Source organism: Odontesthes bonariensis, chromosome 22 (assembly GCF_027942865.1).
Source record: "Odontesthes bonariensis isolate fOdoBon6 chromosome 22, fOdoBon6.hap1, whole genome shotgun sequence".
Classification (NCBI taxonomy): domain Eukaryota; kingdom Metazoa; phylum Chordata; class Actinopteri; order Atheriniformes; family Atherinopsidae; genus Odontesthes; species Odontesthes bonariensis.
In genome coordinates, this window is record NC_134527.1 from 14107069 (window position 1) to 14131149 (window position 24081).

General features: G+C 39.5%; 2 protein-coding genes across 4 annotated transcripts in view; one reads left to right on the plus strand and one right to left on the minus strand.

The window, feature by feature from the left end:
* The window catches only part of bmpr1bb (bone morphogenetic protein receptor, type IBb), a 59207-nt gene extending 53876 nt beyond the window's left edge, over positions 1–5331 (plus strand). Inside the window, exons 10-14 of the mRNA XM_075456537.1 lie at positions 832–1024; positions 1221–1518; positions 1634–1809; positions 1891–2021; positions 3164–5331. Of these exons, the coding sequence (XP_075312652.1) occupies positions 832–1024; positions 1221–1518; positions 1634–1809; positions 1891–2021; positions 3164–3289 (924 nt within the window). The 3' untranslated portion in view covers positions 3290–5331. The remainder of the gene's footprint in view (positions 1–831; positions 1025–1220; positions 1519–1633; positions 1810–1890; positions 2022–3163) is intronic.
* Positions 4267–24081, minus strand: part of unc5cb (unc-5 netrin receptor Cb) — a 120417-nt gene continuing 100602 nt past the window's right edge. For all 3 annotated transcript variants that reach the window (XM_075456536.1, XM_075456535.1, XM_075456534.1), the window contains 9 exons: positions 23147–23338; positions 19885–20244; positions 16415–16502; positions 16097–16268; positions 11257–11490; positions 10631–10780; positions 10377–10541; positions 8976–9154; positions 4267–6097 (listed from right to left, as the gene is read on the minus strand). In XM_075456536.1, the coding sequence (XP_075312651.1) occupies positions 5938–6097; positions 8976–9154; positions 10377–10541; positions 10631–10780; positions 11257–11490; positions 16097–16268; positions 16415–16502; positions 19885–20244; positions 23147–23338 (1700 nt within the window). In that variant the 3' untranslated portion in view covers positions 4267–5937. The remainder of the gene's footprint in view (positions 6098–8975; positions 9155–10376; positions 10542–10630; positions 10781–11256; positions 11491–16096; positions 16269–16414; positions 16503–19884; positions 20245–23146; positions 23339–24081) is intronic.

The window sequence follows — 24081 nt, forward strand, 5'->3', positions numbered from 1 at the left end:
AAGTTTCCTCATGTGATGCTATCCACAGCAGCTACATGGTTTGGTAGCATGATCTTGAGAAGTTTAGGTCCAAAGACAATAACTTTACTTTTCACTGAGCTTGCATGAATAAATATAGCTAAGTATTCACCGCATAGCAATTGAAATGTTATGCTGTGCTGGCCAATAACACTGTTCAATACAAAAAAGAGATTGGTCAAAGCTATGAGCCCTGTGGAATACATGATCAACTCTGGTGTGTGAGGAAGACTCATTGTTAAATGAGCAAACTGGAGCTTATGAGATAAATATGACTGAACCCAGCCTATTGAAGTTCCTGAATTCCGTAATATTTCCAAGCCTCCGTAACAGAATGTTGTGATTGATCATACCAAATGTAAGCCTGAGATTTAATGGGATAAGTATAGACACTAGTCCATAATCTGAGGCTTTCTGTGCAAATGGTCTCATAGTTGATTCCCCAGTTTTTAGAGATTAGATGTTGGTGTATAATTAGTATACAAACTTATATCAGTAATAGTTTTTTGTTGTAAATGTTTAATTACAATGACTGTGAAAGCCTATGATACACAGCTGTTACATAAAGATAAATACACAAAGATCAATTTATCAGATCCAAAATATGTGTTAAGCAAAAATATAAATATAAAATATAGTCTAAACACAAATCAGATTCTACATTCATTTCTAGAACTGCTTGACTCCTCTGATTATCCATCAGTGACAGTAAGGCAAATATGTCATGAATACCCTCTCTAACAGAAAGTGTTTTATTTGTGCATATGAACTATATATTTTAAAACAGTGTTTTTTATAATGATTTGTTACCAGGTGCAGCGCACCATCGCCAGGCAGATTCAAATGATAAAGCAGATCGGAAAAGGACGATACGGAGAAGTCTGGATGGGCAAATGGAGAGGGGAGAGAGTGGCTGTCAAAGTCTTCTTCACCACTGAGGAGGAGAGCTGGTTCAGAGAGACGGAAATTTATCAGACCTTTCTGATGAGGCACGAGAACATACTAGGTAAAATCTTACAAATGAATGTGAAATACCCCTAAAGGTAAGAGTAAGAGTAAATTGTGTTTTTTTTTTTTGTGTGTACAACCAACAGTAGCTGCATTCAGCCCAAGTTTTCTCTCTTATGTTGAATCATATACTTTGTTTTGTCTGGATTAGTTTGCATATTTCACTCCTCCCATCTTTTCTTTCCAATCTCCAGGTTTCATAGCAGCCGACATTAAAGGAACTGGCTCTTGGACTCAGCTCTACCTAATTACAGACTACCATGAGAATGGATCATTATATGACTACCTCAAGTCCAACACCTTAGATGTCAAGGCTCTGCTGAAGCTGGCATATTCCTCGATTTCAGGCCTCTGTCACCTGCACACAGAGATCTATGGCACACAGGGCAAACCTGCCATTGCACACCGAGACCTGAAGAGCAAAAATATCTTGGTAAAAAAGAATGGATTCTGCTGTATAGCAGACCTGGGGCTGGCTGTAAAGTTTAACAGGTACAACATACCTTTTGGACTCGTGAACACACATTTGAATACAATCAGGGAGTATCTTGTGCATCTTCTGAATCATGAAGAAATATCTTCATTTTATTTTCGTTTTGTGTTTCAGTGACACGAATGAAGTAGATATCCCTCCTAACCTCCGAGTTGGTACCAAGCGGTACATGCCACCTGAAGTGTTGGAGGAGACTCTGAACAGAAGCACCTTCCAGTCTTTTATAATGGCCGACATGTATAGTTTTGGACTTATTCTTTGGGAGATGACCCGGCGTTGCATCTCTGGAGGTCAGAGGAACTTATTTACTTTTTGAGAATACTTTTCTTTTGATTATTACTGATTCCCATGCATTTCTGATGTTCCTACAGTTGTTGTGGAGGAGTATCAGCTGCCCTATCATGACCTTGTTCCCACCGACCCTTCCTATGAGGACATGAGAGAGGTCGTCTGCATTAAGAAACAAAGACCATCATTTGCTAATCACTGGAGCGGTGATGAGGTATTCTTTTTTTGGTTCATCTGAAGCATGTATAGTTGTGATGCACAGAATTCACCTTACGTTTTGTTTGGATTAGGTCGCCTAGGTCGCACTAGAAGATTTCTAGCAGGATTTTTACATTGCAGACAAAAGCCCTAGATCTGAAGCCCATTGGCGGTCATCAGTCACTGTGTGGGAACTCTACAAAGATCCCTGACTAAAATCTGTTTGAAATTTTCAAGAAGTCGGAGGAGAAGGAGTGTTGGCTGAGTTGGAACTACGGCCAGTGAGAGCTCAAGCGACTGTCAGAGGACATGACAAAAATAACAAACAAACATATACAAATGTGACGGAGAGCATTGTGAAGAAGCTAGAGAAACTTAGCATATGTTAGTAAACCTTATTGATCATCTTTAATGATTCCAGAATGTGACATGATGATAGATTTGAGCAAGAAAAGCCATTAAGAGAAACTGCCAGTTCTCTTTTACAACCAGGTCAGCCAAACAGGTTGTGTGTTGCGTAACGTTAGTGACGAGAGTCACTTCTCTGCACTTCTTAACTTAATCCCTGACTTGTCTGACTTCTTATTCAGACAAAGTGTGGATTATGTTTGGTGGAAAACCTTGTAGCTTGTGACTCTCTGCTGCAGAACAGCTATTTATTGTGAACACATGACTCAAAGCCTCTCAAACACATAAGAAACGTATTGTGTAGAATGAACATGACAACAATCCAACAGCAATGAAAAACTTGTCAATGAGATCTCAATGAGAGATAAAACATTCATCCTCCAAAACAAATTCTCCTCAGACGGTATTTTTTTAATTATTGTTGTTTAAAACACTATCTTGCACTTTTGTCTGAAATATCCATTGACTTGACACCTGTTGATGTCCATCAAACTACTCTGTTAGCCCTTTTGGATGAGAGCGACGTCATCAATCGACACAGAATTATTTTCTAAGAATAAAAGAGGTCGCTCTGAACAACTTTCTGTGGGTTAGTCATGACTTTTCAAGTGGACCCAAAGCCGGCCAGAAAATCATCCCATCTATAGTTTTCTCTAAATTCCATTTTTTTAGATAGTTTTTTAATAATCAAGAGCCATTTCAATTTAAAAATGCCATTGTATTCTTACATGTATGGACTTGTGTCCTCAGGGTCTAAGACAGATGGGAAAACTGATGTCGGAGTGTTGGTCTCACAGCCCGGCCTGTCGCCTCACAGCCCTGCGGTTAAAGAAGACCCTGGCAAAGATGTTGGAATCCCAAGACATCAAATTGTAGCCGAGAGTCAGGAGCGGTGCTTTCATCACCCACAGACTTGTCATTGCCACTGGCACAGGCCACTTACACTGGCCAAAGGAAGAAAGGGAAAAATAAGAGACTGTGAATGATAGGACAAAGAATTCTGACAGCATGGAAGAGTGATGGAGATAATGGTCACCATGGGGCCAGGAAAAAAAATGAGAGGCAAAAGATTTATTGAGTTGCGGGTAGTGTCCCTCCACTGTTTGAGCCATCTCTGCCTCAGACGAAGTGTTCAGGTTGCGCTTTCTGTGAAAGCTGAATGATTGCCAGATTCAGACTGTCCAGGTGGACACGTGGTGAAGGACGGCTGCAGGAGAGAACTCAAATCCCTCTTATCAGGTTGAAACAGAGGGACATCCTGCACTGCTTTCTAAAGCCATATAGCAGTATTATATAATCAGTCTTTTGTACTGTCACAGCTGCCTTTTTGTGTGTTTTTTTTCTTTTGTGAGACTCACTGCATGAAGAGTTTACAGTCACATACAGTTCATGGTGACTGTTAATTATCCAAAGAAATTTTGAAGTCTAATTGAATCTTAGCGACCTCAATATCAAAGATTTAATATTATTATTGTTGTTATTATTAAAAAGAGAATGAGTCTACTTTCATACAGATACTTACTGCAGAAACAGGAAATATAGTTTTTTTGTTTTGTTTAATTTTTAAGTTCTATCTAAAGTGCTTTTAGTTGCAATTTTAAACCTCCAGAGTCGAGGCCTTGCTCTCCCGTATAGTCCCTTCTTTCCACTCACAGTTCATTTGTACAGAGTTGATCTGAAGTCTATTAATTATTGCCTTGCACCAGTAATGTTAAAAAAAATGTCTCATCTTTGTACAGAATATGTCCGTCCACTGTCTACCACTATGGCACCCATGTATGCGTGGATCTGGATGATGTTCCCCTAATAAAACCAGTATGTGTCATAAAGATTAGTGTTTCACAATCTCACAACTCAAACAACCATGCTCCATTTATAATGTTGCATATAAATATAATTTATTATTAGTCTTAAAAATTCTTTCTTACACTTTGTACAATAACTTGACAGGTGAAACGCAAGCTGTTGCAAGGAACGTCATGAGTGTCAGAAATAGACAGGCTACATTCTCACTATACACAATAATAATCATGAAGCTGAAGAACCACTAGGGAACGCAAAGGCCAGCCCACTGAGAATGTAAAGATTGTTTCAATAAAGGATGCAGAGTTTGCATAGACGGCTTTACGAAAACTGGAACAACAGCCATTAAAAAAGAAAGAAAAAAAACATCAACCAACTAAAAACACTTGAGCGAGTGCTGCTGCATTAAAAGAATGTCACATTTACAGCTATCACTAATTTTTATGCACATAATCACTGTCTTCATAACATGGCTTCTGTCAATTATTGTATAAACATCAAAGTCTGAGTTAAAATCTCCACTTTCCTCCAAAGGTCTGGTTGAATATGATTCAGTTCTGAGCACATGGAGTGACACAATATTTATTTGACCGCCTTCTGTATTACATTTAACGTCAAACATTGTATGTCAATTATTTGGTAAAAAGCAGCTATTCTTAGTTGCATTGGTCCTACAAAAATATACTTGTTTGATAACAGTATCTTCCTCTATCGGAGTCTGTCATGTAAATTATAACCAAACAACATAAAAATCATAAACATCAATTATGTTGTTTTTTTTTGTTGTTTTTTTAATCTCTCTCTTTCGGGGGAAACTGGTGTAATTAGCCAAATGAAATCATGAAAAACATGTCAATAAAAAAAAGGAAAATAACAACTATCACAGATGCAACTTAAACACATTATAAAGAATTAAAATAAGAACTGCATAAGAGCTGCACATAACTAACGAATCAAAAATTGTACATAACATAACTAAAAAGTATTAATAGTAGTTACAACAGGGACACTAAAAATTATTGATTTCCTTCTGTACTCATTCGTGGATGACAGGACAGGTCATTACTGCGTCAGGCGTCCACCAGGTGGCGCTATGATACAGCCAAACATAAAGAGCGCGCGACCAAATGAGAGGACTCTGCAAAAGAATTCATTAGCAGGCAGAATGAAATTTAAAAAATGATATGTATAAATAGGCATGTTATTAAATACTATGTTATCACAGAACATTTGTCCATGGAGTTACTATGGAAAGTGATTTTGGAGAGTGAGAGATTGATTCCTCCTCTGATCCACGTCTTCCTTCTTTGATTCTTTGACCTCTCATCGTGTGTCAATAACACTTGTAAAATCACCCACATCTGCATAGCTCATCCAAATAACCGGACAGCTGTTTCCAAGGAAACTGGAGCCAAAAATATCAAGTCGTTGTACCAGAGATGAAGCAACAGCCAGAGAAGTGACTGGCAAAGATTCTTGTTGTACTCTCCAGGTTTTTACACCCTTTGTTTTGCCAGTGTTTAATTAGGTCATGGCTGAGTAGACCTGGCTGTCTCAATATTCTTACTTCTTTGAGAGTACACTCACGCAGCATTAGCGAGAGTTAACGAGCATTTGTCACTGAGATGCCAAATCACTGTCTTGCTTATGGGGGTCCCCCCTTGCTTTTCTATTTGAGTCCTCTTCCTGTCTGGAATGTCACACTCGCAGATGCGTGCACGTCAGTGCTCAGTCACAGCAGGAACAAGGCTGTCATGGCGTCCCATCTCTTCCAGTACCTGGGCGAGGCGACTGAGGTTGCCATCCGGAAAATGCTGAGCCTCCCACAAGTCCAGGATGACTCCTGTAGGACTAGATTTGGTGGCAAAGTAGTTCAGATACCTAAATGAAAGGTGTGACAAAATGAAGAGGTTAGAGGAGATGAAGGTATGTAAATGCTTGATGGGAATGAACGGATTTACATGAATTAACCTTTGTAGACACGATGCAACGTGTGTGTGCGTCACCCTTTTAGACATTTTCATGCTGTTACCTTTCCAGCCCGATCTTCATTTTCAAGACATGCAAATATTTCTAAAAAGAAAATATTTTGCTTAAGATAAAGGTGAAGTCTGTCATTTACAACAAACTCTGATGATTAACCTCTCGGATGATTTTTTATTTCTTGTCTGTAGTTTCTCAGAAGCTGAGAAATTAAAATGTTGTGGACAGGTTGAATTTTTCAGAAAACCTTTTAAACAAAGTTTTTTAAACTAAGGTTGGAACGTGTTACAACACTAGACTGATGTGTTGCATGGGATCTATTCATCTTTACCATTTGGACAGGAATCTTTACACTCAAAAATGCTGGTGTCTGACAGACTGATGTCAGTAAACATTAACTTTCCTGCTCAATAACAACATACTGTAATCATGACGGGAAACTCAAAAGGGAACTTGTTTGCAGCTGCAACCTGAGAATCAATAATCATTTAAATCTGTTTTTAAATAGACTTCCCCTTTAATTAAACGAGTAAATATCTCAGAGGAAAATCTCAGTCGTCTAAAAGTTGGGAGTACGTCCAAATGAGCTGCTGATTACAAATCAGATTCCCTCTAATTAAAAGAAAGTTTCAAAGCTTTTGCGTGGCAAGTTATTTTTCAAAAGTTCAGTGTTTACACAAATGCTTTTTAATCTACTTGTAAGACATTTTTTTCAAAACAAACGCCCAATAAACCTTTAGAATTTTAATCTAAAAAAATCAAGATAAACCGACCTTTTAAAGCCTCAACAAAGCACCAAATCCACAGCTAATCCACACAGTGGTATGCGTCCATATTTACTTAAGTTTAAATATAACCACTTTCTCTGATATTCCTCACACAAATTATGATTAACTCCAGTTAGCGGTGGTGTCAGATACTCATGGTTATTTGATAGTCAAATCTAAAAATGTCCTCCCACAGCAGAATCTCATTTCAAACAATGAATGTAGGTGGCAGCTAAACACTGTACTTTTCTCTGGAAAAAAAACTAGTCCAACCAGTCAAAAACTTTGGTTATTTACACTCTGTGACCTTTTCATTGTACTTTGCCAAACATTCAGCTGCATACACTTCAATTCCTCTCTCATCTCATCCACTTCAAATGGACTATTTGACACACAGATGCAAAGGAGAAACCAATGAAGAAGTATCAGATAAAGCAGGAAGTACCAAACAAGTTGGTGGATGTACTGTCTTGTGGACAGAAAAGTAAATAAGCATAAAGAATCCTTAGATTCATTGTGTGCTGAATAGATTAATTATAGCTGCAACACCAAGCTCCTTTGAAAAAGAATAATTACAACTCGAATTGTCAGGTCTATATTTCAGTCATGGCTAAGTCTCTGGAGGGATCCATTGTCTTCAAGCTCTTTACAATGGAAATGGGTTAACTTTCATTCCATATGCTTACAGAATGGTGGTCTTCACCTTGTTTCTTTGGTTTAGTTTAATTTAGTGTTTTGGTCACTGAACCTGCAATTGAGATTCACAATCAGTGCCCATGGAGTCCTGTGAGATTTGTCTCTAATTTCTCATTCAGTGGGCACTCGCTGAGCACTATGCTGGTTTTGTATCATTACAGATCTGAAACTGATAAATCTTAAAGTCCTTAATGTCTTTAACTAGATAAAGCCAGAATAATAGATATTTCTTAAAATCTTTTCTGGTCAAAGTTTGTCAAATGTCTAAATCCTACTGTGGAAGTGCTGTTTCCTGAGCTGCTCAACTTACATGTACTAAAGGAAATTTTCACTCGCCCATCCGCCAACCCATCATATTTACAAGGTTTGATTTCTGCCCATAAGACAATAATACACTCATTGTTCTCCTCTGAGCCCTTACAGGCAACAGAACTGTTCAGTTATTCTAGAGATATTGTTCTCATACAAAGATGATTTTCTCAAATTCAGAAAGTGCATGCATTTGCCATTCGCTTCGGATATCATCAGTGGTTCTCTTTTGAATCCACATTTTCACAAATAACCAAACTTATGCCTCCGATTTTCAGTATATTTGGCAAGAACATAGTGAACTCTGGTTGAAAAACGAAGCCCTGCGTTTAGAAAATAGTGTTCAACATTTTCCATGTCATAAATCCTATAAAAAGCTGATTACAAAAACACTGGGCTATGGGCTATTGCCCTGTAAGCTGCGTCTGTCTCGCCTACACTCTGCTTCCTTCACGCTGCACTCAGTAAGTGGTCTCGTCAATCTGCAGCTGCTGCCTGTGATAAGGCTGCCCCGCTGAGCTGGGACCTTATAAATGGATGCACACGATACCTCCATCACACACACGAGACTATCAAAGAAACGTGGGTGACGTTTTGAAAAGAGGAGCGTCGTCTCCATCTTCGTCTGTCTCAGTTCACTCCAACCCAATTAATCTCAATTCGACTGATGCTTATCAAAATGAGACACGTTCCCACAGAACAATCATAATCACATTAAAAACAGATGGGTTATCTACATTTTTCCCATGCAATCTTGATGTCTGCTTCAAATGAAAGTGATTATTTAGCACATTAAGGTTGCGCATGTACAAACCATTATTCTAATTGATTTAATTTACCTTGTTAAATAGATACTAAAGGCCTGACATCAGCCTGTTGGCCAGACTATGATCACTAAGGGCCTAAATGTGAGTCACCAGCTGACCAAAGACAGACAGTTAATGAGGCCAAATTGTCGTCACTCAGGGTCTAAAAGTGAGTCACTGTCTCGCTCGGCTTCCCACCTGTCAAGGTTAAGTTTGTGGGCCAACATCCTCCAGTCATTGCCTCTGGTCTGTGGTGCGTCCAGGCTGCCGCACAGTTTCTGTCGAATGGAAACAGGAATACGAAAGGCATTTGGCCCCACCAGCGTTGTGATGTTACTGGCGGGGTCCAGCAGAGATGTGTCGATACTCTGGGAATCCTGCGAAGAGAGAGCAAAAGAGATTAGAGAGACAGACTATATTCGAGCCACTGTTTTCAGGCTGTAAACTATATTGACATAATCCAACATTGCACAAAATGAAACATAATGAAACATAATGAGAAGAAAAAAAAAGACCTTTATAGGTTAAAAAAGAGTATTCATTTAATTAACAATAAAATCATATAAGTGATTTTCAAACAAATTGCATCTGGAGGATTAAGTTATTGGTATAGCTACAGAAACTAGATCAAGACCAAGAGGAAAATTAACCAAGGCCAGGCAGGGACACAGCTCTGTACTATTTACTATTACAGTACTATTTACAGTACATTTAGAGTAATTCACCTCAATACTGAGTGCAAAGCAGAACACTCCTCCATCTCTCGGGCTCTATTCTCCTGCCCAGATGTCCTTTGTAAAGAAAGGAGAGCACAACTGGAGGGCGATTATCCCCCTGTGCCATTTTCTTGCTTAGATTGGCCTGTTATAAGCAAGACTAGATGAAGGCAGCAGGGTTAAGACTGCCAGCTGTCCACCCTAATGGTTTATGCAACGTAGCAAAAGAAATGAAGAGAAACTGAAATTCATTCAAGCATCTCCCTAACACCGCTTTGTTAAATCAGCACAGGACCAGTTTGGATCAGGTTTCAGCACTAGTTGTCTTCCTGAACAACAGAATGAGTTACCTTAAGGCAAAGCCACACATGTGACCATAGGACCACTTTTTAGTTAAGTAGGTAGTTTCAATTATACTGGCAATGTTATTTTGATTCCAGATCCAGTCTCACTGACATCTGGTTCCCACTATATGCAAAATGTTTTTTTTTCAAACCAACCCAGTTGGCAATTATCTAATGGTTAAGAAATCCATTATTTGTAGTTATGAAGTCACAGGATGTCATGCTGGAGCTGCAGTATCACAGACCAAAAGCAAAAAATTCTGCAGCTTGTAGGGACTTCCATTTGGACAAATTTAGAGCAGTGTTGAGACTGGTTTTATCCCACTCTTTATGACAAGGCTTTAAACCAAAAAATATGGTTTATTCAGCGGAGGGAAGTCTGGAAGTTCACCTCACACAATAACAGGCACATGAAGCTTGAGTTACAGCACAGAGAGAGAGAGACTGACTTCATTCTCCAGTAATGACACCATTATCTTTGCAAAGCAAGTCAATGTTTTGCTGCTAATTTAATGCTCCCAATTAAATTCAAACGCTACCTCTGAGAGTGTTGTATCCAGCTGAAAAATCTGCCCTTCTCCCTCAACTTGGCGCACACATATTTTACAGGCAAGTTCCACCGTGCTGGCAGAAAAGCGCTCCAGGGTAAAGCAACAGTGGAGGTTCCTCTGTGAACCGCACCATACTTGCTGAAAGCAAAGCTCCTGCAGAAAGGTGAGAAGGGCAGAGGAGTTACTCAAACAACATTCGCGACTGCTGTTGGTTTTATAGTAAATGTGTTTGACTAGTTTACCTGGTACTTGGCGAGTAGTTTGCTCTTCCACAACATGTGTGGGACATCATGGATGGAAAGTCTCAGGTTGTGGGTGCTGTCTTTAAAGCTGAGTGTCTTTGGTTCATCCAACAATTTCCCACCCATCTGCTTCTCCATCTGCAGAACTTCCTGGATACACAAAGGCAAACTTAATTAGCACTGACACCTTGTACACTGACCTCAAGAAACGTTGAATGCATCCCGTTTGCAAGGACAGTTGCTAGAGCTGTCAATCTAAACACAACTTCAATGTCCTTGCAGCAAGATCACTATCACTGTCTTATTATCCATTCCCAAACTTAATAACTGTTCAGTATCACCTCTCAGTGAAATAATCATTCCTTATCTTTCCTCCATGAAAATGTGTCCAGGTTTTAAATAGAACTGATGTAATGGACAACAGAAGAGTGTGAGAGTGTGAGTGTGTGTGTGTGTGTGTGTGTGTTCTGCCTAACAAACCTAATCTTCTTGCTGTACCTACACACAAATAAGTCTCAATGAAAAGCTCTCAGATATTACAACACTAAAAACACTTAATTTCCCAACATATGACCTTTTTCAGAGAGACAAAAGCAAGAACACGCATGCAGATGCTGCACATTTACCTTGAATGCATCCTGTGTGTCATCCAGGCAGTAGACTCTGATATGATACTCCATGGCCGGGCAGTTAATGGGACCAAATATGGCGAGTTTGAGGCGCTTGGTGGTTGCGGCGCTGAGAGACTGGCCCACGAGGCAGTAGGTACCCAGTGTCTCTGTCAGGATGTGGCAGGCCTCATCATCCATTTGGATGTAGCATGGTGTGGTGAAATTTTCCTCCCCGACAATCACTACATCCTATGGTGTAGATAGGAAGATACAAAAAAAAATGTTGCTTTATTGTGAAAGACTGCCTTTTAAAAATGAAAGAAAAAGGTGGGCACAATTAAAAAGGTTCTAGCATAACTTAAATATGCCCCATTTCAGTTTTTCTATACATTTTCACACACTGACAATTAAAGCCACAGTTTATATATCAATAATATAGGAAAAAAAATATCAGTTTGCATATCATTTCTGTCTCTGAGGCCATTATTACCTTCCCCAAAAAGATTAGTATGTTTTTTTTTTTTTATGTCAGGGTAGAACCCATTAAACAACATTCCCCCTAGGTCTGAAAATATGTTATCCAGTGAGCTGTTCAGATTTACAGGGGGGAAGTGCATCACACTCCCTGCTCAGAGTAGAAAAATCCAGCCTTCCCATCATTTCCTCCCAACTTCAAGTTCAAATCATGCTGCATTCACTGTACCTCTGAATCAGGAAATTCAAACTTTTTTGCTCTTTCTTTTCACAAAGCAAATTCACAACAGCAATATATTTCTAACTTAAGACAGATACGAGCTAATAATGCTCAGTGCTTTGTTAACAGTTTAATTTTTTTAAATTCCAACTAGGAAATCTGATTTCTAATAGGTGCGCTTTCTTTTATTTTTGCCTAGTCCGAAATGAAAAAATTCTGATTTCCAATTTGCCATTGATTATAACATCAACATCTCCACCATTGATAACACAAACTTTGGTTGAAAACAGCCCATATTAGAAACAGTTCTTAACGTTGTTCTCTTAAAACTTAAAACACGGAGGAATGAACAGACAGTGGAGCCCGGGGTTTATCAGGCTAATACCTGACGGAGAAATTACCATCGGGATTGAAAGGGATGCAACGCTACCTACCATCCTTTCATTACTTCAGCCGTCCATGCTAACTGTGTTGCAGTGTTTTAACAACCCGTTTAACACATGACTAGCAATGACAGTGTACCTTAACAAGGGACCTGTACCAACTGTCTGTGGCCGAACGGCAGACGAGGGGACTGTAGAATAAAATTGAGACCTATTTATTTTACTGTCATTATGGTTAGTTGAGCTTGGTTCGTTCTTTGTGCTAGTATTAGTTCTCAGGGTAGGTGTTCTATGCTGTTGATTAAGGTAACAACATGCTTCAAGAGTTATTGCGTTAAATATGTGTTCAAAGTTATGTTTGCATGGGAGCTCAAAGCTGTTGGACAGATCTCAATTGAGACGCATCCTGCAGACGAGAGGGGTCAGTGGAGTCCAGTTTCTCATTTCACACCCAAAGACAAGTTGTAAATTCACAGTTTTGAAAAGAAGAGTTGTAATGTCTCTCTGCGGTATTTTGACCAAAGTATGACACATATTTCACTAAGACCTGGGGAAAGTGTGTCAACTTGTGAAAATAAGAGCAGTACACTGCATGTCTCGTTTCAAAAATGGAATACAGCCTTGGTGGCGGACATGCTCTCTGAGCACTGTTGTTAATCTAATTTCAAGCTTTTCATTTCTAGAAATAAGAGCATTCAATGTAATACACTTGAAAATACTTGTGAATTCATAATTTATTGGAGATAATCAGAAACAGCAACTTGCATTCATTGAACATTATCTTTTTGGTTCAGTGGCATGCAATTGTCAAATGACTGTTGCGAATAAACAAATTATAAGAAGATTGACTCTTTTCCAAAAAGAACAAATATTCTGTTCATCATTTTATGCAATTATGTACTGAATTCATTTTCATGAAATAATAGAGTTAAAAGAAGACTCAACCTCTAAATTAGATCCCTTTTAATCTAATTAGTTTGTTAGGGCCAAAGCTTGTCAACAGTCCTGATACTCCTCTAAGCAGCTGCTTAACACAATTAAATAGATTGATGTCCACAAAACTACAATGGAGGTCAAGTTAAGGAAGATTAAGAAATCTTTCAGACATATCAGCTCATGGATTGCCAAAAATAGCCAGTGAAGCATCTGCTTGTCTAAATAAGATCTCCAGGAAGATTAGGCAGACTCTGGAGAGGAAGTGTACAAATAGATCCATAACTATGTAAAATTATTCTAAGATATAAGACCAGCCAAAAGGATTGTTGGTAAGTACTGACCAAACTTCAGACCGTTTACCCACCTCACTATTAACATTAGTGGATATTTTGACTAAAAGTGCCTAAACGTTTTCTTAATTTACATATTTGAGAGTGAACACGGTGTAAGCTTATTTCATTTTTGTTTCAGTGGCAAAATATCTAATGATATGAATGATGAAAAGTATATGTAAAACCATGATTTGTCATACATAATTAGATTAAAATAAATTGTCACAGTCACAGGTCACATATTTTGCATACTTTTTAGCCATTGGAAAATGAACAGCTAATTTGAAGATATGTTGCTTTTCTGGCTATTCAGCTTATGCTCAGTTTAGTGGAGCTAAAACGGAATAAATTAAAAATTAGTTTTAAACGAAGATAGAACAATAAGGTCATGGCCTTTCCACCAAAGGTATATCCCTTTGAAAAACCACTGAATGTGTGTGTGTTTGCCTCAAGCCTGACACTGTCTCACACACTGCCATTATGTATGCAAGAAAATGGAACAGGGAGTATCCAGACCCCCTGACCCCTGCAGTAATGCTAATGCCTGGACATTTTTCTTTTTCTTTAAGACTGTCTGGTCTGAGGAATTTTACTCGACTCTCTCCGTCTTTCTGTCTTGTTTGCCCTCTCCATCTTTCTTGATTTTGAGTTTTCTCTTTCCGTCAGTCTCTCTCTAATCCAAACATTCTTGCAAGCAGCCCACTGGTATTAATTCAGCCTATTGTGTGAGACAGAAGAGGAATTACAGCGTTTTATTGTGAGCTAGGCCGTTTAACAGCAGTATTATGGCAGATCATTAGACTCTTTACCGCTCCTGTGGGATGGCACCGTGGCTCCTTATTGGGGGATAATTGGAACACAAAGAGGAAAAGTGGGCTTCTGCTTCGTATATGTGGTATGTGCGCAAGCAAAAACAATCAAGCATGCAAACAGCCTTTTACTTATTCAAAAACTGCCTTTTTTTCTATTTGGAGGCGTGGGAGAATTTTTGTCAGAGATTTACTGAAGCACATGTTCCTCATTATTTGACCTGCTGTCTCTATCATAATTATAACACCACGTTTTCTCAATGGCACTTTATGGATTTGTGCATACCTCAATGGGGAGGGGGTGCAGCATCGTGCACAAAACTGATCCCTCTAATTCATATTTCTATGACTTACTTTGTTGGTGGGGCTTATTTCTCTAGTTTCTACTGCAGATGCACAGATTTAAAAGAGCTTGACACAAAGCACTTATTACACTCGTGCAGCTTGCATGCTGGCCTCGGTGGGGTAAAAGCTCATATAAAGGAAGCTGAAGTCACTGCACATATTACCATCTGCAACTCTGACAGGACAGAGATGTAATCAATAGTTATTTCTCCTTTAGAAATACTCAGTTTACACTAAGCTTTATTGGATACCCCCCAAAGTAATTCATCAATGTCACATGTGGGGCCAGTTGGGCACTTTTTTTCTTGCTCAATAAATCATGCCATTACATCAGCAAGGGAAAATTGTTCAAAGACTTCCTAAACAGTACCTTATTTAAACCCCCATTGAATAATGAGCTGACAGGGAGCTTTATATAGGATGTCGGATGCTAAGAAGTTGGATTTACCTTTTCTGAAACTGCAATGTTGAGCATTTGATTTTTTTCACATCAATTTAAGCAACATGTGTACAGACAAAACCCTGCTTTGTGAGGCATTTTTATTTGCAAGGGCATTTATTCAATATCATTATACAATCCCCTTTGAAAAGGTCTGTGAACCATTTGTGAGAGTTAATCAAAAACAACATGAAAGAAACCCAGGAAATTTCTCTTGACTGGTAAGAAAAAAGTCTTAATGCACACCTTCTGCATGGTTTGTCAACCTAGATGCACAACTGATCAGTGTTCTGGTCACTAAAGAGGAACACCAAACCATTTCTAACAGGTTTACTTTGAAAAAGCAGATTTTGTGACGAGGGTAGAAGCACAGTTTCTACAAATGATCTTGTGTTAATTAAACAATCTCTCTGTCTGTGTGAAGAAGAGAAGCAGTTACGGAAAAAACCCTTCCCCCCGCTGCGCTCAGCAAGCCCTCTTATCATCATGGCTGATCGTGGAGTCTTAACAAAAAGGCTTTCCTAAACCACTGCACACTTGCACATACAAACACAACACATTAACAAAAAATATGCCTTCTTAAAGGCACAAGGAAAATGTCTAAGTAAAGAGCAGTTATATCCCAGCCACTGCTACCGGAGGTTTCCCTGATTGCAGCTGGGGTTCTATTTATGAGCTGAGCTGCACAAATAAAACAGGGGAAGCAGATTTTCACCTCTTTCATTCTATCTGCTGTCCAACGCCACATCGATATTTTGTATCTCGCAATATCTCTCCGCTTTGTTCTTTGCTCAACACAGAGCAACACAAACCAGACCTTTCTTAAATTATTCAATGGATGAATTAATCATCATTTCAATGTTTCAATGTTCAAATCTGACCATGCTGACAGACATTAGAATCTACCCACAACTCACCTCCCACTGGTTCTGCTGTGACTGACTCTTGAGTTGGATCAGCCAATCCTGTTGGCCGTCACACACGGCGCAGTGGTGCATGGTGATGATGACGGGCCGCGTCAACAGGGCCCCGGGAGGCCCACAACTCACCACAGGGCTCAGCACCGTTTGGCCATCTTCCACCAAGGGCCTTGAAGTTCACAAGGAGAAAGACACGCATGGTGTTCAGTGACAGTGTGACAGCGGTCTCAGTGCATGTATGACATGGCCGAGCAGACAGGGGTAAACACAGCTCCGGGGTGTTGGGGTGTTGATGTGACAAGCAGCACTGCGTACCTCATGCTGTCTTTCCTTTGAACCGTCACATACATCTCATAGACTCTACCCTGAGGAATGGCCCCCGCTGGAATTAACAGACTCACCCCTGGAAAGTACGTGAACAGATAGAAACACAAATCAATTTCATTGGACTGGTATTGGTGTGGCACACCAAAGGAACATTTATACAATTCAGAGGGATATATTTACTACGTCATCATTGTGTTTATGGTTTGTTTTGTTTAGCTGAATCTTGACTGAAAACATAGTGCTTGAAGGTTCAAGATAAAAACATGAGAATATGAAAAAAGAGATGTTGCCAGCATTTTTTAATGAAGTTAGCCCCAGCCAATCCATCTTGTAATGCCACTCCATATCTTAGAAGACGATAATGAGTCACTGTTGTTTTCAGTTTGCCCTCATTGTGAGACGTGGATGGAAATAGTGCTGCCCAGTGTCTTGTGAGTCATGGAAAATGGCAGCTATTCGATGAGCAAAACAGTAAACATAGCAAGAGTTCCAGCACTTGGATAGCAATGCCTGAAGAGCAGGATTAAATATGAGAGCATCAAGTGATGCAGAGGACAGGAGAGCTAGAGTCCTGGTCTCCATAAAAAAGCTAAGAGTGCATCATTTTTCCAGGAATTCATCGTGGAGATTGATTGTTAAATGATATCCATGCATTGTGGGGTAATGATAGACACAAACATTATCATCTTCGATGACGATGTACTGTTGAAAAGAAAGAAGGTCAGGCTAAGACAGAGCTGCATCGTACAGGATTGAGAGCGACTGCCACATGCTATAGTGACACAACAGCAGAGTCTCCTAGAGAAAGGTATTCTAAGTTTATGCAATATATCAGTAAAAATACATTTGAATCCCAACGGAAAAGTGACGTTTTTCTCTCTGATAAAAAAAAATCTCAATAATTGCAAATTTCCTCAAGTAAACATAAAACACTTAATTAAGAAATGATGTGGCATTTCATTTTTAAAACCAATGATCTCTCTTCATTTCGTAACATTCCCATTTTGCTACAGCTGACATGATTTCCATTTTTCTGTCTCAGGTTGATTTGATATGATGTCCCATCTGGTGTGTTTTTTTCTTTGGAACGCATCCCCCAAATTCCCCCATGCATATACATGCGCATATATAAACAAACACTGTGTTTTATCTCTTTCTCTGTTTCAGGATGGGGTTTCTCAGGTAGCTCATTGATTTCCCATGTCCTTGTCAACTTTTCAAAAGTGACAGACAGCTTCTGTCACTTGCGAGCAAAGCCAATCACAACTCTGCGACGTCTTGCTACTCTGCCTCACAGCAAAGCCGTAAAAACATGAGAAATGCATTTTAAAATGCTAAATACTAAATAGCCACACTGTGCCACAAAATATTTCATTACCCAGACATGCAAACAGATCAAATATCAAATGTGCTTTCTTCCACCTCAGCCTATGTAACATGAGGTGCCTGAGCACGACCAGCGGCTGAAAATATTTTACAAGTATCAGGATGGAAAAGGGTAAGAAATGTGAGAAGTCTGTGTATCCGTTAATGTCACAGCTAGTTTGTCCATGCCTGTCAACATGCATCTGTGGCATGTTACTTACAGCAGGCATGTGTTTGAAGTGAAGACAGCATGGCTAATGTAAGCTGCCTGAAACTAGAACACCTCTACTTCAGTGCTTCCAGTGCAAGTACCTCAGGTATCCATCAACTGTTGTCATACTGTGCACAGTCAATACACTGATGAGTTGCATATGGCAAAGCAAATTACTTCAAAGTCACATCTGACTGCATGTTTTCCTGGTGGAGATGATAAAGTATATTCGTGACAGCTCAGTTCTGCAAGTTGAACGCTATGTATACTGTGCACACTGTAGTTTTTATCCTGAATGCAAAAATGCAAAAGTTTGGTAAGCATTTCTGAAAAAAAGCATAAACAGTCTTAGTTTTGGCACATTTCACCGTGTGCATTGATAACTGTGATGCTGTTAGAATGAAATGAAAATCCAATTTTTCAAAAAACCTTAGCACATTCCATGGAAACCGATGACTTTCTCGACATGTCTTTACAAACAAGCACTAAGGTCATTAGGTCAAGATCTAAAGAATTCAATGACGCTTTCAGAAAAAAAAAGGCTCTGGATGCTTCTGAGTCTGTCAGATCATCACAAACAAAAACAAGTCCTCATGAGCGCCATAACTCCCTAAAATGATCTGCAGAAGATTTTACAGCTGTTTGTGTCCCAACACATGCAACTAAAGTCCGAACAAATAGACACGAAGAGAAAAACGGTGGTTTACCATTTAACATACAGGCAAAGGTCTTTTGAAATAATGTGGTCTAGAAAGATACGTTGAAGATTGATTGGTCTGGCTACAGTAACAGTAGACATGTTGACACAGGCCAAAAATATCTTGTCGGTTGAGGAATCTCAAACCAACTGTGGAGAAGACACAGTGGCGATTATGTTTTTGTCAGGGGACACTTTGCCTCAAAGTCAGGCAGTTTGCAGTCACAGATCTGACAATGAATCTGCTTTGTATCTAAAAAAAATGCGTGAAGGCAAAATGTCTCAAACACCGTTCAACTAATGAAATCTTGGGCTGAGGCACCATCAGAAATGTCAGCATTTGTAGTAAAAAGTTAAGCTGGCTGGTACATTGACTCGAGGTAGAATGTATATACACATTTTCTTTCGAAAAATATTACAGCTAATATTGATAATTTTCCTTCAAAGTTTAGCTAATGTATCTGTAGGCCACGTTGTGTTATCTTAAAAGTGCAATATTTAATTTTCATATCAAAAATACATCATCTCACTATTACACTGTCACTGAATGTGATAATCACAGAGAAAATACATTTTATTAAGTCCTATCATCTGTGTTCAAGATTTTTTGAATTAATGTGTGAAAATCGGAAGAGGTGTTTGGGGGTTGTGTGCCAGATAATTTCCCACTGATACAAGATCAGCCAGATGCAGTGTGTGATATTTGGTTAGGGTTAGGTTCGGTCAGACAGCAATGCTGATCCAATCTAGCATCAACCATAATTTCCTGGCTAGACATAGTGACATCTTGGATATTGCCAAACAATCAGCAGAGACACCAGGAAGTTATCACATTTGACGCACTTTTCTTCACGCGAAACATTTGGTGATGAGATCACCGCGTGCACCTTCGCTCTAAAGCAAGAATGACCCTTTAAGAACACAGAGAGAAGATCTCATCTCATGTCAGGCTCACACTAATGGAAAAGCTATTACGAAAAAACTGACTGGTTGAAAACACAAGGCTTAATAACGTCCATGAAAATTCTGATTCAGATAAGAGGTGGAGCATCTTCAAGATCCACGAAGTCCAGTGGCCCTCATACAAGCTCTTGTGAAGGCTTAACAGTAACATGGATATGCGCTGAATTACATATGAAAATGCACAAATTTGAAAACAATTTGCGTTATTGTTCTGTGTTGTACCTGAGTTGGGCACAATGAGGTGCCCCCCCTGTGAACTGAAGGAGCCCACAGCGGTGCAGGATGGATCCCTGGTGCGAAGCAACGTCTGCGTTTGTGTGCGACGGCCCATTGTGCCATCGTTGTCCAGTAGGCAGTGCGGCAGCTTGGGGGAAAGTTTAGAGGAAAACTCTCCTCCGAGGTCGTCCTGTGGTGTCACTAACCCCGAGGAGTTATATACCTTAATCTTCAGGTTCGGAAGAGGGTCTAACAGAGGGGAATTGGTCATGGGAATTTTGTCAGCCACATCATGCAGGGCGTAAACTGGGCCGCGGTACATGGCAGCTGCTGACGTCAGGTCAGGGGGAGATGTCAGGAGATCAGCTGAAAAAGAAAAGACAGGAATGCTTGTGAAGACAAATTAACGTCTTGGGATATATAGCAGCAAATTGGGAAGAAACCAACTTGAAACCAAAATAAGCACAAAGAAGCAACTTGTTGGCAGTAGTCAGCAGAACTGCTGCTTGACTGTATTTCTGAAATATTAAGCATTAAAGAAAATATTCAAAGACATGGTTGTAAGTGTTCATTTTTCGCTGTAATATACACCAATCAGTCTTAACATTATGACCCACTGCAAAGTATTGAGTAAGTCCTCCTAATGCTAGGAAAGGAGCTCAAACCAGTCAAGGCATGGACAAAGACCATCTGAGGGAGTCCTGGAGTGTCTGGAACCAGGACGTTAGAAATAGATATTCTGAGCCCTGTGGACTGTGGGGTGGTGTCTCTGTGGATTGGGCTTAATTCCCACAGATGTCTTCAGATCACATCATATTGTTATCTGGGGAGGTTTGGAGGCTGGGTGAACACCTCAGCCTTTGTCTTGAGTTTTTTTAGTCCTTTCTAAGAAGTTGCTGGCCTGCTGTCCCAGCTGGAGGAGGCTATTACTGTAAGGGAGTCCTGTTGTCATATGTGGGAGGTGTGTCTGGTCTGCAGAAATGTTTAGGTAGGTGGCAAGTGTCAAAGTGAAAATCCAGGTTGCCAGGATACAGATTTTCCCAGCAGAACATGCACCGTAACAAGACAACAGTGTTACATTACCTGTAAATGGTTCAAAAATGACAGCTGATCTGTGTGCTGTTCTTCTAGCTAAGAAAATGATGGTGAACTCTGCAATATAAAAGCTTGCTGCTTGTAAACAGTTATGGTGCTGGGCTACAAGAACATCAGAATTTCAGCTCAAATACCAACTGAACACTGTCTACCCAAGCGGTTCTACTTACAAGCGGAGTCCATCCTTCTGAATTGTACAGCATCTAAGATCTTTCTTCCTGTTTCTGCTGTCTGTTTTATTCATTCATTCTCTTTTTCAATTTGTCTATTTTCTCCTCCTAAAATCCCAAATGAATGATTTACAACACATTTACTCTGACTGGTTTATTTCGCAGCTATATTTCAGTCCTGCACTCTGCCATCTAGTCTCATCCCTGTGGTCTTACTTTTTAGTCCTGCGTCACCAGCCTAAATCTAATCGCAACTTAAAATCCAATGTAGAAACTGGCCTGATTTGGCCTTAATAATGGGCGATAGGTGGCCTCCCATCACAACAACATGAACTTAATTGGTTTCACCATGTCACTCACATAAATGTGCTGTCTTCTGATCTCTCACAAGCTCATCTACAGTCAAAAGAGCACATTTACATCAACATCATTTGCTGCCCTAGCAACTGAGTCAATCATATCTTTACAGCTTTATGTTATGGGTTGCTAATGTAAGCTCCTCCAAATTTCTCACAACACGGATGTAGGTAGGACTAAGCTGAAGTCTGGTTCAATCAAATATTGCTTACTGATTGAATTCATCACACTGCCTTTTTGAACACAGACATTTGATCTGAACTGTGGTTACCGATAAAGGTGATACAACTGTTTCTCAGTCATTTTCATAAATGTTAATAAATGAATGAAACACGTGTGAAATTAATCGTCCAATAAAAGACAAATCTGTGGCATTCATTTCTTAAATAATTTTTTTTAAATGAGATGAGACTAGTAGCATAAAGTCACTAATGAATCTTAGCAGAGGAGGGGGCCCTTGTGGCTCTTGATTGAGGCACCAACGCACCAGCAGAGAATTTTGTGATTTGTAGTATTAGCGGTGCATACGCTGTCTACCAGGGGGCCAGCTCAAGTAGACATTTGCCAAATATAATTACACTGTGGACCAGATTTGGTCCTTGGGCCCGAGTTTTACGTCTATGGTGTAGAGTCTTACTGCCAAGATCTAAAGAACTCTCTTCAGCCCTCAATAAAGATAAAAGGGTTATAGATCCCTTTCGATCTGACAGGAAATTTAAACAAAATCTCTGAGTTATCTGAAATAAATCTTTACATTGTAGAGAAAATCATCCATAAGTAGATTTCACTACAGTCTGTCCAGACCTCGTTGCCATGGCAAATTCAGCTCAAGAACAGTGTGGCTGATGCAAAAAGAAGTCTCCAGGAAACCCAAAATTTTGTGTTTAAGACATTCTGTTCTCATGCATCCCTGATCAATTAGTGATTGAGTGGGTTTTGGACTGTTTTGAGTAGGTGTAGGGGTAAATATGCCCCTACAATATTCTGGCTGCCACACTAACTCTCTTTCTGCGGATGTATAATGCTTCTGGAACAAAACTGTAGACTTTGGGTTCTTTAAACTTTTCTACCCCTGAGATGGACCGGAGACCCGTCCAGGTATGCCCCGCCTTTGACCTGATGGCAACTGGGATAGGCTCCACTCCCCCTGTGACTCTGGATTGGATTAACCAGGTATAGAAAATGGATGGGTGAAGGAATCTTTTCCATGTATGAGTCCTCCTTCTTGAGATAACTGTCAAAAGCTGTCAAGAAGTTGAAATTTAACTTGAGTTAAACCTTTCAACACATAAGTGATCCTAAGGCTAAAAAGAAGAAATGGAAGGTTGTGGAATGGTTGAGATAAAGTCCAGACAAGAATCCCATTTCAAATGGGAGTTAGTACCTAAAATAAGTTATTTCAACTAAAAGTTGAAACACAATCCTCTGAAGCCAAAGGGCTGCTTACTTTCTGATCATTTGTTTAAGTTTGTGATTAAATACTCTAATTTTAGATGTTAAAGTATCTATCCTTTTAATAAAGGTAATGTATCAAAGGATTAAATGTTTTCTTGTCCAAATGTGTCAAAACATCCTACAGTAAGCATTAGATGGACTTACTGTGTCAAATGACTGCAGGCACAGAAACACATGGACATGCAACCAACCTTTACGGGCAGTCTTGATGCTGACTGGCTGGAATCCACCGTTTAGGGCTGAGGAATCAATGATATCAGAGCTGAAGTCCCGGTGGTTCTTCCTGTAGATGAAGAGTGCCACAACGACGGAGATAACCAGGCACATGATCACTGCTATGACAATACCCACATAGAGAGCTACATCGTCTGTACTGGGGGCCACTGGAAGAGAGGTTGGGGAAAAGACAAAACAGAGACAGAGAAATAATCTTTTAAGATCTCGTAAGTTTATATGAACTAAAGGACAAAGCTTTATCTCTCAATTTGCAGGAGTTGTGATGAAGCCATTATCAGTAGCTTAATATCCTGATTTATGATTGAGCCGGATAGCAATAACCATCATACTGGAAAATAAACACGCAAAACTACTCCACCTTTTCTTTTTTTCTTCCAAAGGCGCAGTATTAATTGTTAACTTAACAGTTAAGTTAAGAGGGATAATAATTCATGATCTGCAGCACACGTAGTTTACTAGCCCATATAAAATCTTTTGCTTCTTTCACCTTTGCCACCTAATGTTCCATTCTGAACAATGCTACACAGTAAAGAACTCATTAATTAATCTCTAGAAACAAAGAAAAATCAGCTTAGCAAATTTCAGAGTCATTACTTGTATGTTAATGGGCAAACATTTTACAAAGTCCACAGCTTAATTTTTCTTGAAAAGGAATTAAGCTGGTGTAAGAGAAAGACGTGCACAAGGCCTCATAAAGATTAGAATTAACAAGAAAATCAAGATAATGATGATCAAATCTGACAAAACAGGACAATTAATAAATACAGCCGCCACTGTATAACCCAGTGACACACTGATCTCTTTTCAGATTCTAAATCAAAAGTTCTGAAGACAGAGATGTAGATGGTTTCATCTTCAAATTACCATGCTCCGTGTTGGAGTTCAGAAT